The sequence below is a fragment of the Bufo gargarizans genome, chromosome 2, assembly GCF_014858855.1.
Source record: "Bufo gargarizans isolate SCDJY-AF-19 chromosome 2, ASM1485885v1, whole genome shotgun sequence".
NCBI classification, from domain to species: Eukaryota; Metazoa; Chordata; class Amphibia; order Anura; family Bufonidae; genus Bufo; species Bufo gargarizans.
The window spans coordinates 604,482,099-604,509,183 of record NC_058081.1 but is presented as its reverse complement, the minus strand read 5'-3'; the positions used below and the strand labels follow the sequence as shown (position 1 = coordinate 604,509,183).

General features: G+C 45.0%; 1 protein-coding gene across 4 annotated transcripts in view; it reads right to left on the bottom strand.

Annotated features, from left to right (window-relative positions):
- ROBO3 (roundabout guidance receptor 3) overlaps nucleotides 1-27,085 on the bottom strand; it is a 119,201-nt gene that overhangs the window by 78,479 nt on the left and 13,637 nt on the right. For all 4 annotated transcript variants that reach the window (XM_044281981.1, XM_044281983.1, XM_044281982.1 and 1 more), the window contains exon 2: nucleotides 5,587-5,913. In XM_044281981.1, coding sequence (XP_044137916.1) covers nucleotides 5,587-5,913 — 327 coding nt within the window. The remainder of the gene's footprint in view (nucleotides 1-5,586; nucleotides 5,914-27,085) is intronic.

The following is a 27,085-nucleotide window of genomic DNA, read 5'->3' as shown; positions in this document are numbered from 1 at the left end:
AAGTCAGTGATGTGCCATTCCTTTATTATTCCTGCTAGAAGTTATAAATGAAACTACCAGTTTGCAATGAAGGTCCAGATGGGCGTTACCAGTTGGGGATGTGCCCCTGCACAATCTGACACGATCCAATCACTGCTGCCAGTGTCAGGCTGCGCAGTGACACATACCCAAATGGTATCACCCACTTGGACCTGCTGGCAATTCAATCACAAACTTCTAGTAGGAATAATAGAAGAATTGTACAACACCGAGTCATAGGAATTGTTATTACACGAGGAATGCAAGTAGTTACTAAAACAGACGTGTCAGGAGAAGTGACAAGTCCTCTTTAAGGCCCCATGATTTGAGTCACTGGGACAATCAAAATCAAAATGGTTTCTTCCCCTGAGAACAGGGAGCATTTCATCTCTCAGGGCAGTAAAATGTACGAAATACTAAAATCTGACAACTTAGGACCATAATACATTGCAGCAGAGCCCCGAATTAAAACCTCTCCTAGCAAAGATATCATCCTCCTCATTGCCCTATGGTCGCTGCGTTATCTCTTGCGCCTCCCTGCTCGTTTCTCTTCACATAACGCTGATTCTAGCGCAAAATAAATGGCACCGCGCTCCAATGCGTTTTATGCATTTCAATAAAAAGCATCGTGGGCCTACATGCCAAATTTCTGACTTCTCAGTTAAACAGCAGTAAAGGCATCTTTATATTGGCGCACATTTGCCGCTGTCGCCGTATACGACTATGTATATATGTTTATGGGGGAATGTGCTGAGTCAAGTGCTGGGTATAGTAATGGTTCCCTCCGTACAGCGACGAGTCAATGGACCGAGAAAACCAACGGTAAACACAATTAAGTACAGAATGGAGGGTTTTATCGCAGCCGTAAACGCAGAGGAAGAAGTAAATCATTACCAGGCTAAACGCTATTTTATCACCACCCTCATTCACAGCAAACATCCTCTGTGCGCCGCTGGAACTGAGGGGGTCCTCATAAATAAAATAAATGAAAAAATATATACAGATGTAGCAGAGCTGAGGTAGTTACTGAACTGGTCAACTACGATAAGAGAGTACAGGTGATGTAGTAGCTGTTACCTGCAGTCCTATGTAACACACAGATGCCATGATAAGTGTGTACAGAGACGACTACTACCCCCAATGACCTGGTCTCAGGTCCGCACCTCATTAATCTCCATGTGACACATCACAGCAGACAAAGGAGTCATATCACCAAGAAGCCAAAGAGGTCACAGGTCCAGAAGTCAGCAGAGATAAATATACAGTGACTGCTAAGGGCGCACTCACATCACCGTCTCGTTTTCCATTCTTCTCACCAGAAGAACAGAAAAATAGCAAAAAAAACTGACCCGTTATTTGGAGCGTCAGTTATGCTCGCTTTGCATCACTTCCGTCAGAGATCAGTTATTTTAGATGGGAGAAAAAAATCCTGCGAGGAGGAAGTGACAAAAACAGATGCAAACTGATCATAACCGGTGCTCAAATCGGATCATTAAAAAAAAATGTTTCTGTTTTTCTGACGGATCAGAAGAAAGGAAACCAAACCAGTGATGTGAATGTGGCCTAACACACGCAGCGGTGAGGAGCCCTGGCCACAGCAGGTATATGCCCAAGAAATAAGCTGCTGGCATACAGATTAAAGTGACTGTTCCATATACAGCATACCAGGTGAGATGGTCTGCAGAACATGGAAGCCGAGACCCCGCCTCATGACGCATACATACAACCCATGTTGTGGAATTTCTGATAACCCACTACTTTACCGGATACTTTCACCCTTGCGACAGAGTGATTCAGCAATCTGCATGCAAACGGACAGCATTTGTAGACGGATCCGGATGCGGATCAGTCTTACAAATGCATTGCAAGAACGAATCCGTCTCTCCAGATCCGTCATGTATTTTTTTTCACATTTTTACCGGTCTGCGCATAACCGGAAGGACGGATCCGGCATTGCAGTATTTTTAATGCCGGATCCAGTACTAATACCTTTCAATGTAAATTAACTGATCCGGAATTTTGGACGGAGATAATACCGTAGCATGCTGTGGTATTTCCTCCGTCCAAAACGCTGTTCAGTGATTGAACTGAAGACATCCTGATGCATCCTGAACGGAGTTCTCTCCATTCAGAATGCATGGGGATAAAACTGATCAGTTCTTTTCCAGTATAGAGCCCCTGTGACGGAACTCAATGCCGGAAAAGAATAACGCTAGTGTGAAAGTACCCAAGAGAACTTCAGTAGTTTAGGTATAAATCATATCAGTGGTAGCACTCTGTGCAGACCCATAGTCATCCCTCATTAGCCTCTGACTTCCCACATAGATACATCTGCATCCCAAAAATCCTTTGATTCCGATGTAGACAGAGGTTGTCACAGCCCCTCCCACATACATTCTTATATCCTGTGAGATGAATGTCTATCATCTATCAATCTTATTATAATGCCTCAGATTGCCTCCTATTTTCTTGCAGATTTGATATGATACATCCCGAGGGAGAAAATAAAACCGATCTGTGGTGTAATTGACTGAAGCTGGCCATACACATTAGTCTTCTGTCAGCCATACCTGCTGACAACTGCGGGTTTGGCCAACACTCTTAGGCCTCATGCACACGACCGTTGTTGTGTCCCGTGTTCGTTGTTCCGTTTTCTGTGATTTTCTGCGGACCCATTGACTTTTCAATGGGTCTGTGGAAAATTCGGAAAATGCACCGTTTGTCATCCGCGTCCGTGATCCGTGTTTCCAGTCCGTGAAAAAAATACGACCTGTCCTATATTTTTCACGGACAACGGTTCGCGGACCCATTCAAGTCAATGGGTCAGTGAAAAAACACAAGATTGTCATCCGTGATCCGTGTCCGTTTTTTTTCTATCATTTGCAAGGCAAACTTGACTTAGATTTTTTTTCTATTTCCTTCATGTCTGGTGATCCTCCAAAAATCAAGGAAGACACACGGAAACAAAAACGGAACAATGGAACCCCAGTTTTGCGGACCGTGAAAAAATACTGTCGTGTGCATGAGGCCTAATACGTGTGGGGAGCCCCTAACTCTTAGATGATGTCGGAGGAGACAAGAATTGGAAAAAATGAATATTTTCGCCTTAATCCTTTTGTTTTCCCGGGAGATAAGCCACCGCCAGAAGTGTCTACCCATAGGATACACTTACATCTTCAGCCTTCAATAAGGCTAGGTCTACACGACGACATTTGTCGTGCGACAGATAGTGCACAACTACAGATTTGTAGCGCAACATTTTGTTGCACCAATGTTGGCGCAACAATTTTTATAACGGCAGTCTATGGTGTCACACTGCAACATGCATCTCGAATGGATTTTCTGCGACTTTTGCGTCGCAGTCGCAGCATGTTGCAGTGCGACACCATAGACTGCCATTATAAAAATTGTCGCGCGACATTAGTGCAACAAAATGTCGCGCAACATAGTCGTCGTGTAGACGTAGCCTAAAGGTCCATCTGGGTGTTACCAGTTGGGGGAGGGGGGGTCCCTCCACAGTCTGACACTATCCAATGCTGCCAGTGTCAGACTGTGCAGGGACACACCAACTAAGAAACTGCTAGCAATCCATTCAGAAACTTCTAGCAGGAATAATAGAGGAATGGCACACAGGAATCGATGCCCCGGCATTGTTATAACACAGACATGTCAGGAGAGGTGACAGGTCTTATTTAAGGCTCACATGATCACACCTGCATTCCGAAATCTGCTTTTCTGTTGTGTCTTAGGAGCAGAAAAGGGAAACTCAAGCGGTGACGAATCTGTACATGACGGAAATAAATAGCGCAGCGTGCAGCGCTACATCTTCCATCAAATGACAGATGTGAACAGCGCCTATCCTGTGCCCAGTGGCCCGCTGGTAATGACTGTCACCTCCAGGATCAGCTGAGAGATGGTTTTCTGTTATTATCTTAAGACAATAAAAATCCAATTGATAGTGTCGCTCAGCCGGGGAGAGGTCAGACACTGCATCGGGACGACCCTCCAGACAATGGGGACCTCTGACCCCCGCAAGGCTGATGGATTGCAGCTCCTTGTCTGATGAGATCTGCAGCCAGATAACCGGACAGGAAACGCTACAAGGAAAAGCATCATTAAAGCAGCCCAGCGCAGGAAGTCCCCTTCTGCCCACTAGACGCTCTCCACAAGTGCCCATGGAATACATGCAGAAATTCTCTCATCATCTAATGACAATTAGAACTCTTTTTCACCTTATTTGCTCAATTTATCTTAGTGGTCACAGAACTGGCGATGGCGGCTTAGCACTGGGATGTGGACGAGCCCTTTACGTATATATACTCAATCAACTGACTTTCCTCTACTTTGTGATCTGCTTATTCTATGGGTCAGACAATTGGTAAATTAATCGATTTACTCTTCTCTTCCAGTGACCTAGAAATGAAATGTCACTAAACCCGAAGCCACATGTCCGCCATTACTTCTCCGCTTTTTCAGCGCCTCTTCTTCCCTTCTCTCTCTACAAACATTTACCCACCTCCCGGCTCTTTCAGACATTTTTGTCCTGAGCTGATTTATGTGAAATAAAATTTTTCATTTAACCCCGGCAAGCTCAGCCAACATAAATGAGGTCCTCAGGGGAAGTGTGGAGCAGATCTCCAGAGCTTCACTGATAAACTTCAGGGAGAGAATTGAGAGGCTCGGTTACTCATCATCCTGAGCCGTCAGGCAGACGCCACTGCAGAGCGATCAATAAAGCTCCACAATGGTCGCCTATCCTCCTCACAGGCACGAGAACAGTACAACAGATAGATACATATCGTCCCATCCATTCTGTGCTCTGTACTGGAGTCAGCTCAGATATCTCCAGATGGTAACTACTAATCCCAGCATAACCAGCCGGCCAAACACAAGATCTAGTCAATATAGGGTCTGAGATCTACCCAATACTTTCTGTTAAGGGGTTTCCAATAAAGAACATTTATCACCTATGCACAGGATAGATGATAAATGTATGATCGATGGAGGTCCAAACACTGAGATCCTCAGCGATCATGAGAACTGGAGTTCCCACATACCATGTGTGAATGGAGTGGTGGCACCATTTACTTCTAAGGGACTTCTGAATACAGCGCTCTGCTATCTCCCACAGTCCAACAGAACTGAACACAGCTGCTCATGCAGGTCCAGTACCACTCCTGGGAGCTTGGGGACCCCTGTTCTTATGATCTTTGGCAGTCCCAGAAACCATACTTTTATCGCCTACTCTTAGGATACATGATAAAGGTTATGGGGTCATTTAGTAAGACTGGCTTTTTAGACGCTGGAGCATGATGCAAGAGTCTAAATAACTTGGGCGTATCCACCACCGGCCTAAATCTACTCCCGCTCCTTTGCTGGCGTAGATTTAGATAATTTTATTACTTTTCCCTACTAGCCATTCTTGACAAACACACAATGACAACCCAAGCCAACCAGCCTGACATAGTCCATCTATTTTTAGGTGATTTACATCTACAGCCATACGTGGGGTGGCACCAAGCAGCTGAGACTCTACAAAAGCTGCCATTACACCAACATCCAACTTACGTGCCACTTCCAGAGACGCGTTTCGGCTCACTGATTCTCCGAGATAGTTCCGGGCCACACAGATATAAATCCCTTCATCAGGTTTACTCCGCCGGCCATGTACGATACGAAGAAAAAAGAGGGAACCGCTGGGCAGCAGCATGCGGTGAGAGCGAGGATCGTCCTTGTCTGTCTCCACCCGCTCACCATCTTTGTACCATTCAATAATGGGCGTGGGGCGACCCTCTGCCTTACAGTTCAGTGTTGCAGGCTCCCCTTTTGAGACAATATGGTCCGACGGGTGCTCCACTATTCTCGGGGGGAAATCTTCCAGGCGAGGCCGGGATCCTGAAACAGAAAATAACAACCATATCATCAGTGACTTCACATCATCACAGACATCTTAATATGCCCCTTTTTTCGGGCGCATCTTACTCCAAGAGGACATCCAACCCTCTGTGAGGCAAATTTATTTACCTGCCTGCATCAGAAATAAGAGCCATTTGTGAAAAGTGGAGACATTTAAAAATTAGATACATTTATTATCATCGTGGAATGTTGCAAACAATGGCAACATTGCCTCCGGCAAAACGGATTTTTATAAATACTGCACATGGTAAGTATCTAATCCTGCCATGTGTCCTACTGTGTACTGAGAAGTGTATCTAAGGGCCGCTTCACACGAGCGGATGCCGTGCGTGGCATCCGCTCCGTGAAAGAGTGCCAAGACCCGCTGCAGACTGCAGAGGCACGGAGCAGTAACATGACTGTTACTGCTCCGTACCTCTGCAGTCTGCAGCGGGTCTTGGCACTCTTTCACGGAGCGGATGCCACGCACGGCATCCGCTCGTGTGAAGCGGCCCTCACACTTGCGTTGTCCGGATCCGGCGTGTACTCCATTTGCCGGAATTACACACCGGATCCGGAAAAACGCAAGTTAACTGAAAGCATTTGAAGACGGATCCGTCTTCAAAATGCGTTCAGTGTTACTATAGCAGCCAGGATGCTATTAAAGTCCTGGTTGCCATAGTAGTAGTGGGGAGCGGGGGAGCAGTATACTTACCGCCCGTGCGGCTCCCGGGGCGCTCCAGAATTACATCAGAGCGCCCCATGCGCATGGATGACGTGTCCATGCGATCACGTCATCCATGCGCGTGGGGTGCCTTGACGTCACTCTGGAGCGCCCCGGGAGCCGCACGGACGGTAAGTATACTGCTCCCCCGGAACTGTAGACGACACTTATGGGGGATCTGTGGACGACACTTATGGGGGATCTGTGGACGACACTTATGGGGGATCTGTGGACGACACTTATGGGGGATCTGTGGACGACACTTATGGGGGATCTGTGGACGACACTTATGGGGGATCTGTGGACGACACTTATGGGGGGATCTGTGGACGACACTTATGGGGGATCTGTGGACGACACTTATGGGGGATCTGTGGACGACACTTATGGGGGATCTGTGGACGACACTTATGGGGGATCTGTGGACGACACTTATGGGGGATCTGTGGACGACACTTATGGGGGATCTGTGGACGACACTATTATGGGGGATCTGTGGACGGCGTAGTTATGGAGAGGGGGGGTATGTGCACTGTTATGGGCATAACAGTGCACAGATCCCTTTCCTCATAACAGTGCACAGACCCCCCTTCCCATAGCAGTGCCATACACAGATCCTCCCCCCCTCCCCCTAACAGCCCCGGCGCTTGCATCTTTATTTTACCTTTTGACAATGACGCTCCCGCTCCTGTAACAGCCAGGCAGAGCGGACGGCGGCGTAACGTCACTCAATCACGTGACGCGCCTGCTCCGCCCACTTCATGAATGAAGGAGGCGGAGCAGGCGTGTCACGTGAGTGAGTGACGTTACGCCGCCGTCCGCTCTGCCTGGCTGTTACAGGAGCGGGAGCGTCATTGTCAAAAGGTAAAATAAAGATGCAGCGACCGCCCGCCCGCCCGAATACCAACGAATCGGCGATTATTCGATAACTGGATTCGTCGACAACGAATCCAGTTATCGAATATAATCGATTACATCGATTAATCGTTGCAGCCCTAGCCGGAACAGAACAATGCAAGTGTGAAAGAGCCCTAAGCCCGACCTTGTGTTCTATATATATATATATATATATTTATTGTACATTGTTGCTGTTCTATATATATTGTTCCGGTTCTATGTATAGTGTATTGTATGTATATATATATATATATATATATATTGTACATTGTTGTTGTTCTATATATATTGTATTGGTGTATATATATATATATATTACACTGTTCCTGTTCTATATGTATTGTATGCATATATATATTATATATTGTTCCTGTTCTACATATAGATATTGTATTACACTGTAGTACCTTGTATATGGCTATATGGTTATGTCTTGATATTTTGGCTAGTCTTGTTTTGTTTTTTTTCTCCAACCCATATAATAACAACCTACAATATGGTAATTATGTACCATATGTGACAGGGGTAGAGTCCCCAGCAGCGCAGAGTATTTCAGAACGTATTAATCTTGCAGTTATCAGTTTTAACCATTTTAGCAAATCATTGATGAGCCTAAAATCAAATGTAATAAAGCAACATCAATGTAGAAGGCGGCAGATTATTTCCATCAGTCCCAGCTACAAATGAAATTAGGAACAGACTGCGCTAGCAGGAAGATCTTGTAGCTGAGAAACCTTCAAGCTTCGACACTGTAACAACAAGCACGATGTTTGCAATTCTGCCATATGTCATGAAATCCATCATCTCCAAATGCCGAGTTTACAGTTCTCCAAAACAAGATCCGGACTTCAAAAAAATGTTTTAATTAAAAGCTGCACAGACAGAGCGGCGATGATAAGACCCACATGTCTGCAGCACATCGCCAGGGCGGGAGCTCTCCAGACTGCAAAGCTTCTTAAGGGGGTTTGTCCAGATCTATGCAAGTAAGGCCTCATACATATTTCCGTTTATTACTGACACATGCTGTCCGCATTTTCCATGGACAGCACACGTACCCATTGATTTGATGTGTCTGTTCACAAATCTGTAATTTTTTACTGAGACATATACTACTTTGGTCCGTGATGCCGTCCAAACACGCTAATTGATGTGTATGGGTTTGTGCAAATCACAGACACAACACGGATAGCATCCATGTTGCGTCCGTGGTGCATCCGTTTTTCAGTGAAGACTGATAGGGAGATGCCCTGGAAATTAATTTTCAGCTGAGCAACATCCGTGGATTACAAATGACAAAAACGGACACACGGACCAAACATGGATCCTTCACAAACATCTTCACGGATGAAACAAGGACACTTTTTTCAAGAACTTGAAAATGACACGGAAATGTGGACGAGGCCTAAAGGGTCATTATTATATAATGTAAAGTTCTGCAAGGCTGTAATTCAATTTCTCACCATTTCAAGATCTCTGATTGCTGTCAGTGAACTGAAAACCAAAGATTTAGGAAAATATTACACTGCCCCATCTTTGGGCAGTGAAAGTGTTGATGGACGATAACTCATCCTGCAGTGCTCGTTTGCACCAGCTTGATTACACAGTGAATGTGGGAGTAATGATCGCTACCACAGTCGTTCCTCCCTCATTCTGTTCTTTTCATTATCGGCAGCACATCCCTGATTACACAGTGAGATGCGCTGCCAATAATTGGCCATCTTCCATTCTGATGAAAGACACCCATCAGCTGACCAACAAGCGATTGCTCATTCATCAGCTCCTCAATAATACGGGCCAATTATTGGGAACGAGCGTTGCAGTGCAATAGGCCTTTACATGTGGTATAGCCCAATAATTTCCAAATTAATCCACATGGTTACCCTACAATGGAGAACTCTTTCTGGAAAAAAAGCTAATAACCAGATTTGATGGAAACATTGAGGGATATTTACCAAGACTGGCGCCATTTCTGCCGTGCGCCAGAAACTGAAGTCTACGCCAGCCCATACATGAGCTACAACTCTAGTAATAGTAAATCCAGCGGGTGGCGCTAAGTCCCACACCATTCCAGAAAAGTGTCGAGAAGCTTGCACACATGTGGCGTGGCGTGGCGTGGCGTGGGCCATTATTTGCACATTTTTTTAGGCCACAGTCGTGGTGTAAACTCTTTAGTAAATGTCCCTCATTGTCCAGGCTAACCAAACTGATACAGTTACCTGCACTGATACATTGTAGCAGACTTTGGGACTGGAGGGAGATTTGTGCTGCTGATGTCTTGAGCACGTCACAAAGGATTGTATACACTGGATGGATACAACTGTAACAAACCCTCATCTGTGAGGAGTAATAGGTCTGGGCCTAAAGTTCTGATGTAGAAAAGAAAATGGTAAGAAACTGAATTGACTTTGATTCTGTTTGCTTTACAGGATTATTGGGGCAGCCACGATGCCGGAGCTGTTGTGAACGGAAAAGCTAACATCTATGGGAGCGTGATATGCACATGGGTCATTTTGAAGGGAGAGGGAGTAGATAAGCTGTAACATCACCTATTGTGAAGTGTGGGTTCTGCTTGTAATTGTGACTGTGATGATAATGAGATGACTATTGAGAAGTAATCTCTACACTACACAAGAGTCAGTCTATTGTAAAGCTCAGCGGTGGAAAACTAAGATTTCAGGATTTAGTTTTTTGTAATTTACATGTAGATAGTGGACTTTGTCTGCCTCACTGAAGTAATATATCTGCTGAGGAAAACATCCAATACTAATTTGGGGCATTCAAATGTATCCCATAGCCCCTACCATAAAAACTTGATGAGATATGTCTGTTTTAGGAACTACCTAAATTCTGAGTAATAATTATAGAGCATCTTTTCATATAATTCTACATTATTCATTTCTCAATTATTCCTACTAGCTTTTAATAAATGCTAACTTTAGCTCTAGTACCGAGCACTGCATTGTTCATTGACAGGATGGATGATGGGAGTAGGGATCATATTCTGTCGTCGCCAGTATCCTGACCTGCAGACAGTTTATGGCTGTATCTTCCTATGGCTGACTCTTTCTGTGACCCTACCGAAGCTGGTCCTTCTGGTATCACTTAAAGGGGTATTAAGCTGGCTGACATTAGCGATGTGTTAATGTCAGCTGAACATCGCTGCCCCTGCTCCTAGAGGCTCGGTTCTCCCACCTCTGGCCACGTCCTGCTACACTAGATTGACAGGGGCAGGCAGCATTGGTCTCCTACCTCCGGACCTGTCTGCAGTGTAAATCTTGCGCCGTTCAGTATTCGGCGCAGGCGCTGTGAGTGAAGGGCGCTCGCCGGCTGCCAGCTTCCTCACTACGCCTGAACAGCGCAAGATTTACACCGCAGACAGGGTCGTAGGTAGGAGACCAATGATGCCTGCCCCTGTCAATCTAGTGTAGCAGGGCACGGCCAGAGGTGGGAGAACGGAGCCTCTCGGAGCAGGGGCAATGCCCCCCTGCTCCTAGAGGCTAATTAGCATAATATAAAAGTTTGTTTTTCTTAATAACGGCGGCAGGCAGTGAGATGGCACTAATATAGTTATATTCAGATGACATTAGCACATCGCTAATGTCAGCCAGCTTAATACCCATTTTTCAGGTGACAGAAAGCCTTTAATGAGTCAGGCCACAATGTCTGCAGGCCATGACAGTCCTGGCTGAGCTGTGCTCGGCTGAAGGGGTCATTGTCAGATGGCTATTAAGACCGGAAGATTCTTGGTCATCTGCAGGGTGAATGGCTGCTCCAGGGCATATTCGACAAGCCAAGTCGCCATAACATGACCCTGGAGTGCTCCTTTATCTGCCTCATTAGCGGCAGACTGCGTCACATTAAAATGATGTATTCATCTCACGCAGAACCTGAGACTTTTACAGAAATATCAGCTTTCTGGAAGTCCACCTCCACAGCAGCAGTCATATAATAGTTCAGCTCACATGCAGCAATATTCAGCCCTCATAAGTCACAAAGATTTCAGAAATAAAAAAGCTGCCTTATTGTACTGTTCACCCTGCCGGAACCGCCCTGCCGCTGTTTCGCCGTGCCGCCGGACTGCCACTCCGTTCACATTGACTATAATGGGGACGGGGGCGGAGCTCTGGCGCAGGGTGAACAGCTTGTCGGATCCGTCCTGCCGCTAGTGTGAAAATAGCCTTAAAGGACCAGTAACATATATGATACTGTCCACTTCGATGCTGTATCTAAGGGCCCTATTACACGGGCAGCTAGAGAAGATGATTGTCGGGGAAGCATTCCCTCCCGTCAATCGCCTGCTATTACATGCAGCGATCTCCTCATCAGTATAGGGCCCTATACTCTCTCATTGTTTGCTGGCAATCTGCTGCCAGCAGACCAGGAGTGTTTAACATGTCGGCGGCATTACACTGCCAGATGATTGCTAATGAGCGGTCACACAAAGGCTCGTTAGCGATCATCTTAACAATAATCTGCCCGTAATGCCTGTAATAGGGCCTTAAGCCCATCATATGTAATATTGTCTGCTGAGCTGCTGTATCTAAGACTATCATGTGTGATTATGTCCGCTGATACCCTGTATCTAAGCACATTACATCCCAAACAAATGTGAGGCCATCATGTAAAGAAATGTCTTTGGAGCTAGTGTATCCAAGCCATCCTTTGTGAGCCCGCTTGCTGAGCCGCTGTATCTAAGCCTATCATTAGGGATGAGCAAATCGACTTCGGATAAAACATCCAAAGCCATTTGCAAAAAACTTTGTTCCAATACTGCACGGAGCAGGAGCTTTGTACAGTATTAGAATGCATTGGCTCCAATGAGCCGAAATTATTGCTTCGCGAAGTCTCGCGAGACTTCAGGTAATAATTTCATAAATTAATTTGTACGGTAAAAAAACATTTCCCAAACTCGGGTTCGATTCCAAGTCGGAGCCAATACATTCTAATACTGTACGGACTCCTGCTGGACTTCGAATCGATTCGATCATCCCTACCCATCATGTGTGATACTATCTGATGAGTTGTCATATCTAAGCTCATCATAAGAGATACTGTCTGCTGAACTGCGGTATCTAATCCTGCCATGCGTGATACTGCCTCAGAACTATACAGGACTACTTTTCTGTTCAGTCACTGCCACAAGCACAAAGCTTGAAAGGTAACTGGAAACCTGTGGCCTGCGGAGATGGTGAAGTGGAGACAATAGGTGCCGGATCTCCCAGAGTGTCATCTTGGGGGTCTTCCTGGGCAGAGGGGAGATGAGGCATCCTCTGGTATAATGGTCACTTTCATATCTCACACACTTCTATAAAGGGTGAACTCGGGCACAGGGTCAAGTAAAGTCATGAATGCAAAAGAGCAGTTAACCTCACATATTTGCAGTGGCTCCTCACAGCAGCGCGCCGGCTGCAGCCCCTACGCTGTCCGTGTGTAACCTAATAGCAGCCCCCCACTGTCCTGTACACAACAAGCCCCCTGCAACTCACGTAGCCCCATATGCCTCCAACACCAAGAAGTCACACAGAATCTGTATGGTACTAACCATATACCACTAGAGTATCTCACATTGTTCTTAAAGGGACCATGCACACAACTATTTAAATATTATTCCTAAACTTTGTTCTGAGTGAGGCATGGCAACTCTTACTCCTTTCATCTTTTTATTTCCATTTATTAGATTATCTACCATATTACAATTACATCAGAGAAATACTATATATAAAGAGGTTTTATGTGTGTTGCAGGAGATCAGCCATTTCCTCCTCCTCAGAGTCTGGTATCTGGCTGTCAGATAACTGGCTGCACCAGGAGCCTCTCCTTCTGCAAACAGATAGTTAAAGACACCACTCGAATGAGCTCTTCCTGTCAGCTGGTATCCTGACAAAAATCAAACAAATCAGCACAGGTTTCGGACTGGGGTACCTTAGGCCCACTGGGGTACCTTAGGCCCACCAGAGGAAATTCTTCTCCGGGCCTAGCCCAGATATTCTCACTAAAGGAACTTCTTGGCTCCAAAGGCAGCTCCACTGGGGCCTGCTGTGGTATTAAAGCCTGGGCTCACCGGAGGATCCTCTGGTACTCTGGTGGGCCAGTCCGATGCTAGATCAGCAGAAAATTAACCCTTGCAGAACAAAAATCCTGCAGCGGGGGCAAAATCATCTTCAGTTTACTTTCATCATTTATTTCTAGCGTTCCTTTAAGGAACCCTAGATAGCGGTCTGTGAAACTGCTATTCCTTCTGACCTCCCCCCCCCCCCCCCCCCAACACATGCTGAATTGGGAGATTGGATATAGCCGCTGTCAGACACCTCTTGCTTTACTGTAGATTTAAACAATGAATATTTCCAGTCACTGACAACAATTATAGTTCTTGATCATGGTGCGGAATTGATAGGGAACGTCGATTAGAAGGGTGAAGAACTTTATAAAACGGGAAACCCATTTAAAGGCCATACTATTGGATTTCCTATGTTTTCCATACATTGCTCATCCAGAATTGTCCCTGGAAATGAATGAATTCTTCCCCCATAGGACAGAGCAGCGAAAATGCTGATTTCCCCGCTCTGTGCACACACGGAAAAGAAAACATATAAACTAGATGTGAAATGCAATTAAGAGGAACACATTCTTCACGATAACCCCTGACACGCTTCATACTGTAATTAATGTCACACACAGATCATTTTATCATTAGGTCAGCTCACAGAGATCCGTGCTCGAGCGCCGTGTAATGTGGGTGACAGAGTGGCGAGTGAAAAATAACACTGAAAATTTTAATATCAAAATACCAAGGATTGGATCCCGGCTGTCATGGCAGCTATACTTCAAAGTCAGATTTTTAACAGTTTCTCCGAGCGACTATTACACAAACTGTAATAGGAGCTCGGTATATAAATGAATGCAGGCCTACATCACGCTCCATCTACAGGGGCTGTGAGGTCACATGCACAGAGGACATGTAATGGGTGCAAGTAGTGATGCAGTGATCAGAAGGGACTTGCAAAGTATTAAAGGGGTTGTCCTACAAAAGTATTCTACGTTTTTCAAGCCAGCTCTTGGATCCGAATACTTTTGTAATTGCATGTAATATAGCCACTGACCTATTTAATAAAATCTGTCTGTATTGCGCCACCTGTTGTTTGTTCTTTCCCTTATTTCTCTGTCCACATCACTGAGGTGATTGTACATGCTCAGTCCCATCCTTCAACTCCCACCAGCTGTCTCTACTGCTTCAACTGCCACCAGCTACACCAGAAAGGACCCCCCCCCCCCCCGAATCTTATCCACAAAACTATATCCCCATCTGCTCAGCTCCTCCTGCTCTATAACAACATGGTGCCCGCAGATAGACCATGTTCAATGTGATAGGTTTAACGCATGGCAAAACTGCTAACACCAACTCCAGCAGTTTGCCCACTGGGAAGGAGTTGAACGGAACAGTACAAACATACCCTTTGTGGAACATTTGTCATCAGGAGTAGTGTGAATATGAAGTATTATGCTGGCTGAGTCTGCTCAGGTGCCCAGGGCGGGACTTCACTATGAAGCACTCTCTGATTTGATCTGGTTCTCAGCCCCTCCACTCTGCTCTGAGTGACATATGTGGCATCCAACCAGGAGACCACTACAGCTGTCACTGAGAGGCGAGTGCCTGTGAACCAGCTCAGTGCAGAGAGCACTACACAGTGAAGCTCCACCTCCTGGGCACTTGAGAGAGCAGGATCTGGCAGAAAGTAACATCATGTTCACACTACTCCTGATGAGAAAAACTCCCCAAAAGGCATGTTTCTACTGCTCTCCCCAGTCTTCACCAAGTACTGTGAACAGTTTAGCAAGATCAAAACTGCTGACAGATTCTCTTTAAGGTATGATGGTAACATGTTACACTGTGCTTCATGGAAATTGGAAGGTAGACAAAAAAAGGAAGTCTTTGTTGTTTGAAGACTCACCGTTGGGATCAGCGATCCTTACTTCTAAATGTAATTTTTGATTTTTCATGTTAGCAACTATGTGACTGACAATCCTAATATGTTATCAGCATTGACCATCACACACAGGAGAGTCTGCTTGTTAATCAATTTCAGGGGCACCCCATTACAGTAATTAAGGTCCCCTAGTCTGTCAGCTCAATGAGGTGTACACGGTTACTGAGGCGCCAAGCTTCAGAACACTTTGTAAGTATATTCAAGCTGGGGAGGGGGCCACCGGCCTTTTCAATTACATTTTGCCACTTGGTTTTCCGGAGGAGGATGAGCAGAATACATTACAGCTTTTCTAAAAGGCAGAAAATTTACACTGAATTTGTTGCATTAACAATCCCTGCGTGTCTGATACAAAGCAATTCTATCACTTGTGCATCAGCCTTACTGACACTTCTGTCAGTAAACCGTGATAAAAACAGCACAGCTGAGCGGATGGACCGGCGGCAAGTACAAGCCTGAGCTCCAATATCCAAAGACTACTGAAATATAGTGGTGGCCTGAAGAATATACCCAGCAACAGGGACATACAGGTCAAAAGAAGGGTCACCTAAAGAGTACAACATAATAGTGGTTGGATTTTTTTTTTTTACAGGAGGCAGTATTACAGTAGTTATAGTACATAGTAGGTAACATTATATGTTTTAGTCTTGTGCATAGGACACTATTATATTAGTTATATTCTTGTACATAGGAGCAGTATTATAGTAGTTATATTCTTGTACATAGGGGGCAGTATTATAGTAGTTATATTCTTGTACATAGGGGGCAGTATTATAGTAGTTATATTCTTGTACTTAGGATGCAGTTTTATAATAGTTATATTCTTATACATAGGAACAGTATTATAGTAGTTATATTCTTGCACATAGGAGGCAGTATTATAGTAGTTATATTCTACATTTAAGCAGTATTATAGTAGTTATATTCTCATACATACGGCCCAGTATTACAGTTGCCATATTCTTGTACATAGGGGAAATATTACAGTAGTTATACTGTCATAAATAGGAGGAAGTATTATAGTAAATTATTGCACATGATGGCAGTATTATAGCCGTTATATTCGTATATATAGGGGGCAGTTGTATAATAGTTATATTCTTGTACATAGGGACAGTATGGTAGTTATATTCTTGGATATAGAGGCAGTATTATAGCCGTTTTAGTCACTGTAAATGGTTACCTTCAGAAAGACATTATTATATAACTGATTGGGTGAGCAATGCATTATACCTTATTGACACATTATGGTCCTTTACATCAGTACTCTATATATGAGAGCACGATATTATCCACACCTTCACAAAATGGTAGATTAATAATTTAATTGTAATTTTGGATATATTCTTATTTGACATTTCGTATCCACTTCTTTGTTTGACATAACATTGCTCTTGCCTCCAGATGCCTTACAACCAGGACATCACACCGACCCCCCTCCCCTCCCCGATACCACTACCTACATTCTTTCAGAGCCTTTTTGAGAAGGGGGGTCCAGGAACCTGTTTGCTAATGAGGCCCAGGCCGTCTCTGTTGTTCAGGGAGATTGAGTAGAGCTGGAGAAGACTTATTTGCATGGCAGGAGGGAAATTGTCGAGTTTAGATCCCAGGGTGGAATTCACACAAAGATGCAAATCATGAAGGCCAATTAGACAAAAGAGGATTGTGCAGGATACCTGCCTGACTTGGCCTAATTGAGTCCTTCGCTAATCCACTCGTTTGACTCACCATCTATAGAGGAAATAAATATATAAATAAAACATGAACCCGCCGTGGGGTCGGGATAATCCTGCTCTGTCCAGAATCACCGCAGTTAATCACCTGAAATTTGGGAATAATCTGGTTAATATAAATAATATTTTCAAGGCTTTCCCATCAGGTAACAACAAGCCCACAGCTGTAATTATACAAAGCGTAAGCTCCTGGGCTGCAGGAGTCTCAAGATGACTTCACTTGACCGTATTTAAGGATTATGCGCCGCTACAAACCAATGTGCTATAGGCAAAGATTATAACGAACATATATGAAATAAATGGCTATTCCTTAAAGGGCCAGTAAGCAAGTCTATAATAGTGCAGTATGTGCAATACAGGATTGTACAGCAGACAGGGTCAGCTCAGAGCTCTGCTCCATCTTCGTACAGACTGACAGTGCTGTGCTTTATATATAAACTAGCTGAGATATTTTGGACCATTCCCCAGAGACCCCCAATCTTGCATCTCATTACATCATCTACCAGCGCCTTAAATCAATGGATCAAGATGATGATAAATCTATAGACTAATCAGTGGAAGACTCCGCACCTATGTGTAATGAGTCAGGACCTTGTTGTTACTCACAAGGTGGGGAGGGGAAAAGTCACTTCGAATTTTATTTATTTTACGCATTTATATAGCGCTGACATATTCCGCAGCACGTTACAGACATTATCATCAAGCTCTCCCCAATGGGGCTCACAATCTAACCATTTAGCTTAGAGTCCTTACTGCTAATATCAATCTCATATAAAGTTTAAGTTCTCTAGTTGTCCTATAAATTATTGCTGTGAAAGCTGAATGACAAAAAATGATACAGCCACCAAAGTTGCTCCCGTTTTCTTAACAGCGACACTGTTTCTTCCTGGAGGCTGGGAAACAACTGCTGAGGAGAAGCCGCAATGGTGGCCATATTGGTAGTCCCTCACAAAGTTAGTATTTGCCCAGGAACCACTATAACTTGGATAGAAAGCTAAATAACAGATTCCACAAAAGCCACCGTTTTTGCTTGGAAATCTCTCACAGACTCTAATAATCTGTTCCGTCCCTCCCTTTTCGACCTTCTATTACAACCTCTTGCATATCACAATCCCAGCCTACAACTTCAGCAATGGGTTTCTCGAGGGATTGAGTCTATAGGGCAATTGTATTGAAACTGTCATCTTGTTTCCTTTGAAACTTTACATCATGAGTTTGGTCTTCTCAATAATTTATTTTGTCAGTGTTTGCAAATTTGCCACTTCCTCAGCCTTTCTAAACAGCTTCGTTGAACTCGCCCCTTGCTAAGTACTTGGCTGGTCAAGGGAACTTCTCTAGAGGTTTGTCTTCAGCTTTTCCCTAAAGATAACATAAATAAGTTGAAATTCATGTTGAAATACGAGGAACAACTACGTGAATCATTTTCTTTTTTGGTTTGGATTGGAAGAATGCCTTGCTTTGGGCTCATTGATTATTCTCACTGCATAAACCATGTGGACCAAAATAAGAAAATACAATTATGGAGGTACCTCGCTACAGATAAACTTGGTTCCTTAAAGGGACACTGACAGGCCCAAAAAGCATATTTAGGGGTATATATGACAGTATAGGTCTTATAAAGTGCCCGGCGCATGCGCATAAAGCAGACGCGCGATGCGATCCCGGCCAGTGAGGGTGCCGGGCACATGCGCTGAAGATGGCCGGGGACACTAGTACAGCGCTTCAGAGTAGCCGCCCAGCTCAGTAAATATTGATGAGCTGGGCGGCGCTTCAAACGGCAGTTGTGGCGAGGCTGGCTGGGCGCAAGTTGATATGAAGCACCGCCCCTTGGGCAGATTGAACACGAGGAAAGCAGGTTATAAAACTTCAGATTACTGTATTTATGAGGTGGACAGGGGCGATACTGAGATGATTCTAATACACTTTATAAGACCTATACTGTCATATATACCCCTAAATATGCTTTTTGGGCCTGTCAGTGTCCCTTTAACCTGCATGTGGTGGTTTTCCTGTATTCTCACTTCCCTCTGGAGAGAGGTAGTTCATTTAATATCACAGGTAAAAGCAATTTGCATTTCCCTTTCACCTTTAGGGAGGACGCTGGCCCCTAATAAAACAGTCCTATCCTTGTCCGTTATGCAGACAATAATTAGATAAGTTCTATTTTTTAGCGGAACGGTCATACGGAAACGGAATGCAAACTTAAGTTTTTTTATGCGGACCCATTGAAACAAATGGTTCCACATACGCAAAAATAATGGAACGACACAGATAGAAAATACGTTTGTGTGCATGAGCCCTTAGCCATATTGTGTTTGGGACTTTTGGATATTCCTGATCATGATAGATGGATTTCTGCCCATGTGCTTAGTGCTGCTCATACAGCTATTGCCAGAAATGAGCCATTATTCCTCAAACTGCCGAGGTCATTAGTTTAGCTTATCAGCATATGCAGCATAAGATTTCGTATGCTTCATCTAAGCAATACAGGTTAAAATTTCTTACTCAAAGGAGGCCGGGGTCTACAAGCTTGTAGGCCACGCACCTTTGGCAGTAACGTCACAATTGATGAAGGCTTCCTCACTATGTGTGCGTCTCTCCTTTCATTCATAAACTGTGTATAGATAGGGTCTCCATACACATTGGTATATGGTTGAGTTCAGCCCACAGTTTAAGGTGTGTGGGGAGCCGAGGACTCATCCATGAAAATGATGTTGAAGGTGAAAAGTGACTATTTTTGCCCAATCCTTTTGTTCTCCAAAGAGATAAGTCGCCACCAGAAGTTCCTGGCAGTGGCTATCTCCACTCTCCTCACGGAATACATAGACACGTTTGGCAAGCCGAACACGCACATGTATGAAGGAGCTGGGGGGGTGTAGGGAGCAGTCGGCAGTTGTCTCTACAGATATTGGCATTTATCCACCATCTTTGCATCTGGAAGTCTACTGAAAAAGTAACAACCAAGATGGTGATAGGATCTGGTTATCACTTGCAACAAAATGGCTGCCGCAAAGGAATGTAATAATGCCAATACTTCTATAAGCAAAAAACAAAATAACTGTGTGTTATTCAAAATTTATTAGGGGGGACATGCCATGCTTTAAGAACACCTAAACACCCCTTCATCACCAAGTTGGCATCTTAGACCCTCTCTTATCTGAAGACTAACAGAAGGAGAGCAATTACCCAAATTCCAGATATAGCAATAAAACAAGAAGTATTCTCGCATGATTGCGCAGAATGGTCATAAAACAGAGTGGGAGGTCAATGCACTTTTCAGTAAAACACAAGATGGACATTTTAAAGGTCCCCCAACAAGTCACAAAAAGTCTAGTTTTCTCTATGACCCTTCAGCATACCAGGGATTTACTGATTATCTGACCCTCATTGTCCCTCTGCCATGTAAATTTCCAAATGCTTGGGTCTTGCTCCATTGTCCAGGCCTGGAGGGGCCTTTCACATTCTGATCCTGCCTCCAACAGTTGCTATAGATCTCGTCTTAAAGAAAACACCTAAAAAACAGCTAATCTGTCTTGATCCCGCCGTCCAAAAGAAAAGGAGCCAGGTCCTGACAATAACTTCCCCTATTCTCTGCCATTTTCTCCTAATGCCCAATGGCCTTTCACATCTCTTGATGACCAGGCCTGGGAATTCATTTGCAAATGTGCTCACAGATTAGGGTGGAAATGTTTTTTTTTTTTTTCCTTTAAAATGCTTTTGAACCACAAAAGCAAGGAAGCAGAAAATGAAAAAAAAAATCCAAAAGTCAAAAAAGCTCCAAAAAATACAGATTTTTTTTTTTTTTTTACAAATGCTACATGAAGAAACATTGTGCCCAATCAGGTTATCGTATTTCTTCAGAGTTTCTTCCATGCCCTGGAACCTCATCAACTCTGCTATGTTACATTTGGATTCGTGAAGATTATTTATTTATTTTTCGGTTCTTGGGAGGTGACAATGTGACAGCCCGAGATGATTTATGACCTTATGGATCTGCTTCTCTTTCTTTGCTGTCAGGCAAGGTCTGACCTCAGAAAAAAATAATTTTCAATAAAACATAGGCTCCGCTAAAAGCTGACACGTTGATTTAGTGTTGGAGGGCTGGTGTCAGGCCCCATATCATGGGAGCCTGTGTGACGGGGGCGGCAGGCCAAGTTCTAGAGATTTATCATGAATTTATTTGGCTTTGTGCATCACAAAGAGCTTTTTCTGAGAGGTCTTCTGACATTTAGAGGATACCACTGGTCCTACTGTCCCATATGAAGCCCCGATAATCTGTGCAGTGACAGAGGCTCCATATTGTTTCCATTTCACCAGATAAGTATGGAGCTACTTATGTATTTCATAGGTTACGGTAACGTGCAGACTGTGTAAATGAGTCAATGGCTTCTCAATGTCAGGCTGCGTTCAGTATTACAGATGCAGCAGAGTTGCGTTCGTTATTAAAATATGTTGCAAGATCGCTGGGTGTCACTGTGATGTTACATAGGACTGCCTTGACTGATTACATAATGAAGCAGAATCTGGTTACCAGACAGCCACTCATCGATCCCTATTGATCCAGAGAGATAAGAAATATTTCATAAATCTAATGCATGAAGAACAATTCACACCCCATCGACCACTGCCCATTATCTCTTATGTTTTAGTCAATTACACTGATATAGTTGTGATATTTCCTACATTATAAACATAATGGTGTAGATTGATCGCCATGTAGGCAGAATCAGGTTGTACTCTACATAATACAGGCCCTAGAATGTAAGTCCAGCCATCATCATCCCCGTCACGAGCAGCGGAGGATACAAACCAGTATCACGCTACAAGAAAAATCCTCATCTATTATTACTATCCGGATATAATAACCTCACACCCCAACACGTGTGCCGCCGTTTACATAGCAGAAGAAAATATGTGCCCCCCCCCCCCTTCCCCAACACGCTTCCCTTATTCCTTATCTGTTGTTTGGGAGAATAGTGAGGAATGTCACAGACTCCTCGGCCTTGACCTCTTCCTTCTCTTCTCATAGTCCACAATCCAAACCGAGAAAATATCCTAATTTATTTCCATATTTCCAATAGCTTCTGTGTGCACTCCATTTTTTCATGTTCCCATCAATAGAAGGGGGTATCCTGATCCACAAAGATGGACTGTAGGAGCTGAGGTGAGATTCTTGGATCAGTAGAAAAAAAACGGACGCGTGAACAGCTCCATTGTCTTGTATGGGCAGCATGCATTTATAGGTGGCAAAGCCAATTCCAAAAGCTGGGAAAGTAGATGGCGGCCATAGTGACGGTGAGGAAAGTTCCTCAGAGGCAGATAATGCTAAGTACAGGCTGAAGAGAATGTCTACAGGTTGGCAGAAGATGCAACTCAGGGACTTACATTTAGGCCTCATGCAACTTCAATAGGGCTGCAAAAGATGCAGACAGCACTCAGTGTGCTGTCCGCATCCGTTGCTCCATTCCGAGCCCCCGTTTTGCGGACAAGAATAGGCATGCCTACAATAAGCCGCCCGCTCCGTTCCGCAAATTGTTGAAAGCACAAGGGCGGCTTCTGTTTTTTGCGGATCCGCGGTTTGCGGACCGCAAAAAACGAAACGTTCATGTGCATGAGGCCTTACTGGGAAGCACGTTCCGACATTAATGTTTCAGACGGTAATTACACTGTAATCCAGAAACTGACAGGTGGGAAAAAGTGTTTATGTCGGTTTAATCACTGGAAAAACAAGGTGCGATTTCCTTCAGTAATCAGAGGTAATTAAGGGATAAGGGTTTAACACCGCCACTGCGAATGATGCACAGCGGTGAACCCATGAGGTAATAACCCTACACCAGCGCTAATGGCCATCATGGCTGTAAAATGTAAGACTGTCATCACACTTTTTACAGACTCTAAATGGAAAAATAATCTACATTGTTAGGCTTCTTGCAAATTGCGGGCTGCGATGCACGAACACCCACTGTGGGGCAGCCGCAGCGGATCGCGGACCCATTCACTCTACATAATCCGGCCGTATCTTTTTGATGAACGGAACTACGGGACGAAACCCCACGGAAGCACATTGAAGTGAGTGGGTCCGCATCCGTGATGCGGAATGCACACGGAACAGTGCCCGTGTATTGCGGATCCGCAAATGCGGTCCACAATACGGCCATGGAGCACACATGTTGGTGTGAAAGTGGCCTTTGGCCTCTTTCACACGAACGTAAGGGCTCCGTGCCCGTGTGGCGGACCGCAAATGGACTTGAATGGGGTCCACGATCCGTCCGTTCCACAAAAAGATAGAACAAGTTCCATCTTTTTACGGAACGGAGCCTTAGGCCTCTTTCACATGCCCGTATGGCTTTTTCAGTGTTTAGCATTCCTTCTTTCACGGATTCGTTGTTCAGTTTTTTGTTTCCAGTTGTGCAACTGTTTTTGTTCCGTTTTTCCGTTTAGTTTTTCCATATGGCATATACAGTATACAGTAATTACATAGAAAAAATTGGGCTGGGCATAACATTTTCAATAGATGGTTCTGCAAAAACGGAACGAATATGGAAGACATACGGATGCCTTTCCGTATGTATTCCGTTTTGTTTGCAGACCTGTTGACTTGAATGGAGCCACGGAGTGCGATTTGTGGGCAATAATAGAACATGTTCTATCTTTCAACGGAACGTAAAAAGGGAAACACGAAAATGGAATGCATACGGACTCCGGGAGTACATTCATTTTTTTGGGCGGAACCATTGAAATGAATGGTTCAGTATACGGGCCATATACGGAACGCAAAAAACGGGGGAAAAAAATGGTTGTGTGAAAGAGGCCTTAGACACAGGTAAAGGCGGATTTACATATGCAGACAAACAGCAGATTGCTGACAGTCGACTGCTCGCTCAGTGGAGGTGGAGGTGAAGAGCAGCGATCACCTCCACAGTATGAGGACGAGGGATTGGTATTGCTATCGCTCCTCCTAATACAGCTGCACTGTTTCTGGGCAGCAGATCTCTGTTTAGACAGCACGATCTGTTGCCCAGAAACGATCATTTAGATGCCTGTACAAATGGTAATTTCATCCGATAAACGAGCATTTCGCTCATTCATCGGGTGATCGGCTGCCCACTTAGACGGCAGATTGTCGGGGACGAGCGTTCTCAGGAAAGATCATTCCTGACAATCTACCCATCTAAATCCACCTTAACTTTTATTTCACCTTCACTCCTATTGTTTTGCCTGTGTAAATGTCAGTCTTTAATGCAGCTCTGGGATTCTATTCATGAACCAGAAGGTGCATGACAAACAGGACTATAATGATCTGTAGACATCATGCCTTCTGTCAGACAAATATGTCAGCAGTATTTCCTGACAAATACCACAGTGGGATGGGTTGGCCATTGGTAAAACATTTAAATGTCCCCAAAACCATCCCAGTCCTTATACAAGAACAAAGTCTATATATTTTTTTATTTTTGAAAATGTATGTAATTTTGTCATTTACATAGCTCAAGTCATGTTCTCAGGGCATCTTTACAGTACAAATGGCAATATGTCATACCAGGACCATATGTTTCCTGGAGAATGTGACCCACCTGTAGATGAACACCTGTGCTGCTGAGAAAAGGGGGGAGGGGAAGCTCCTAATTATCAGAGGAGCACAATTACTGTATTATCTATGTAATATTATTACATTCCAGAAGCCATTGGGAAATGCATTCTGGGTAAATGGAATTCACGTTATTTGAGGGGAAGAATAAAAACTCCATTCACTTTACATCTTTAAAGGAGACCCTATAGGTTTACTCCTTTATGGCGGACGTGCTTTAAAAGCCCCCCCCCCCTCCCCACACACACCTGAAATCCACTAATAGTCACCTTGAGTTTTTTCCTTTGACCTCTGTTAAGTAAATGTCATCTCCTGGCTTTGTTATTCTAATAACCTGGGGACCCGGTGGCTGCGGCACTGTCATTACATGAGGCTTTTTCTCTAATTGAGGCCACGGCAAAATAGATTAAGAGAAGGAATCCAATCCTTACAGGAAAAAAAAAGGAGCAGCCTCCACCCTGCAACAAGCCAAGGAGATTAGAAAGGTTCTTTAAGTGAAAGCCGCTTCCCAGAATCTCTGAGCGGGTGGCAATTAACCAAACGCAATGCGACAGAAGCCACGTAAGTTTCTGCTTGATGAAACGGTTGAGGCTAAAATATGAACTGGCCAAAATGGACTTCTACGGACAATGGTACAGACAAATGCACAATCGTTGAGACTGAAATGCATTAGTATAAGGCCTCATGCACACGACCGTTGTGTGCATCCGCGTCCGTTGTGCCGTTTTCCGTTTTTTTTCACGGACCCATTGACTTTCAATGGGTCCGTGGAAAAATCGGAAAATGCACCGTTTGGCAGCCGCATCCGTGAGCCGTGTTTCCTGGCCGTGAAAAAAATATGACCTGTCCTATTTTTTTCACGGCCAACGGTTCACGGGCCCATTCAAGTCAATGGGTCCGTGAAAGAACACGGATGCACACAAGATTGGCATCCGTGTCCGTGATCCGTGGCCGTAGGTTTTAGTTTCATACAGACGGATCCGAAGATCCGTCTGCATAAAAGCTTTTTCAGAGCTGAGTTTTCACTTCGTGAAAACTCAGATCCGACAGTATATTCTAACACAGAAGCGTTCCCATGGTGATGGGACGCTTCTAGTTAGAATACACTACAAACTGTGTACAAGACTGCCCCCTGCTGCCTGGCAGCACCCGATCTCTTACAGGGGGATATGATAGTACAATTAACCCCATCATATCCCCCTGTAAGAGATCAGGGCTGCCAGGCAGCAGGGGGCAGACCCCCCCCCCCCTCCCCGGGGCAGACCCCCCCCCCTCCCCAGTTTGAATATCATTGTGCGGCCCCCCCCCTCCCCTGTTAACTCGTTGGTGGCCAGTGTGCGCACCCCCCTCCCTCCCTCCCTCTATTGTTTTAATACATTGGGGCCAGTGTGCGCGCGCCCCCCCAACCCCCCCCCCCCTCCCTCCATTGTTTTAATACATTGGGGCCAGTGTGCGCACCCCCCCAACCCCCCCCCCCCCCCCTCCCTCTATTGTAATAATAGCATTGGGGCCAGTGTGCGCACCCCCCCCCCCCCCCCCCGATCATCGGTGGCAGCGGAGTAGAAGATTTTCATACTTACCTGGCTGCTGGCTGCTGCGATGTCTGCGTCCGGCCGGGAGCTCCTCCTACTGGTAAGTGACAGCAATGCGCCGCACAGACCTGTCACTTACCAGTAGGAGGAGCTCCCGGCCGGACACAGAGATCGCAGCAGCCAGCAGCCAGGTAAGTATGAATCTTCTACTCCGCTGCCACCGATGATCGGGGGGGGGGGGGGGTGGTGTGCGCACACTGGCCCCAATGCTATTATTACAATAGAGGGAGGGAGGGGGGGGTGCGCACACTGGCCCCAATGTATTAAAACAATAGAGGGAGGGAGGGAGGGGGGTGCGCACACTGGCCACCAACGAGTTAACAACAGGGGAGGGGGGGCCCACTGGCCACCAATGAGTTAAAAACAGGGGGGGGGGGGTCTGCCCCCTGCTGCCTGGCAGCACCTGCCAGGCAGCAGGGGACAGTCATGTACACAGTTTTTTTTGTATATTCTAACCTGAAGCGTCTCCATCACCATGGGAACACCTCTGTGTTAGAATATACTGTCGGAAATGAGTTTCACGATGTAGCTCATATCCGACAGTATATTCTAACATAGAGGCGTTCCCATGGTGATGGGGACGCTACAAGTTAAAATATACCATCGGATTGGAGAAAACTCCAATCCGATGGTATAACAGAACTCCAGACTTTACA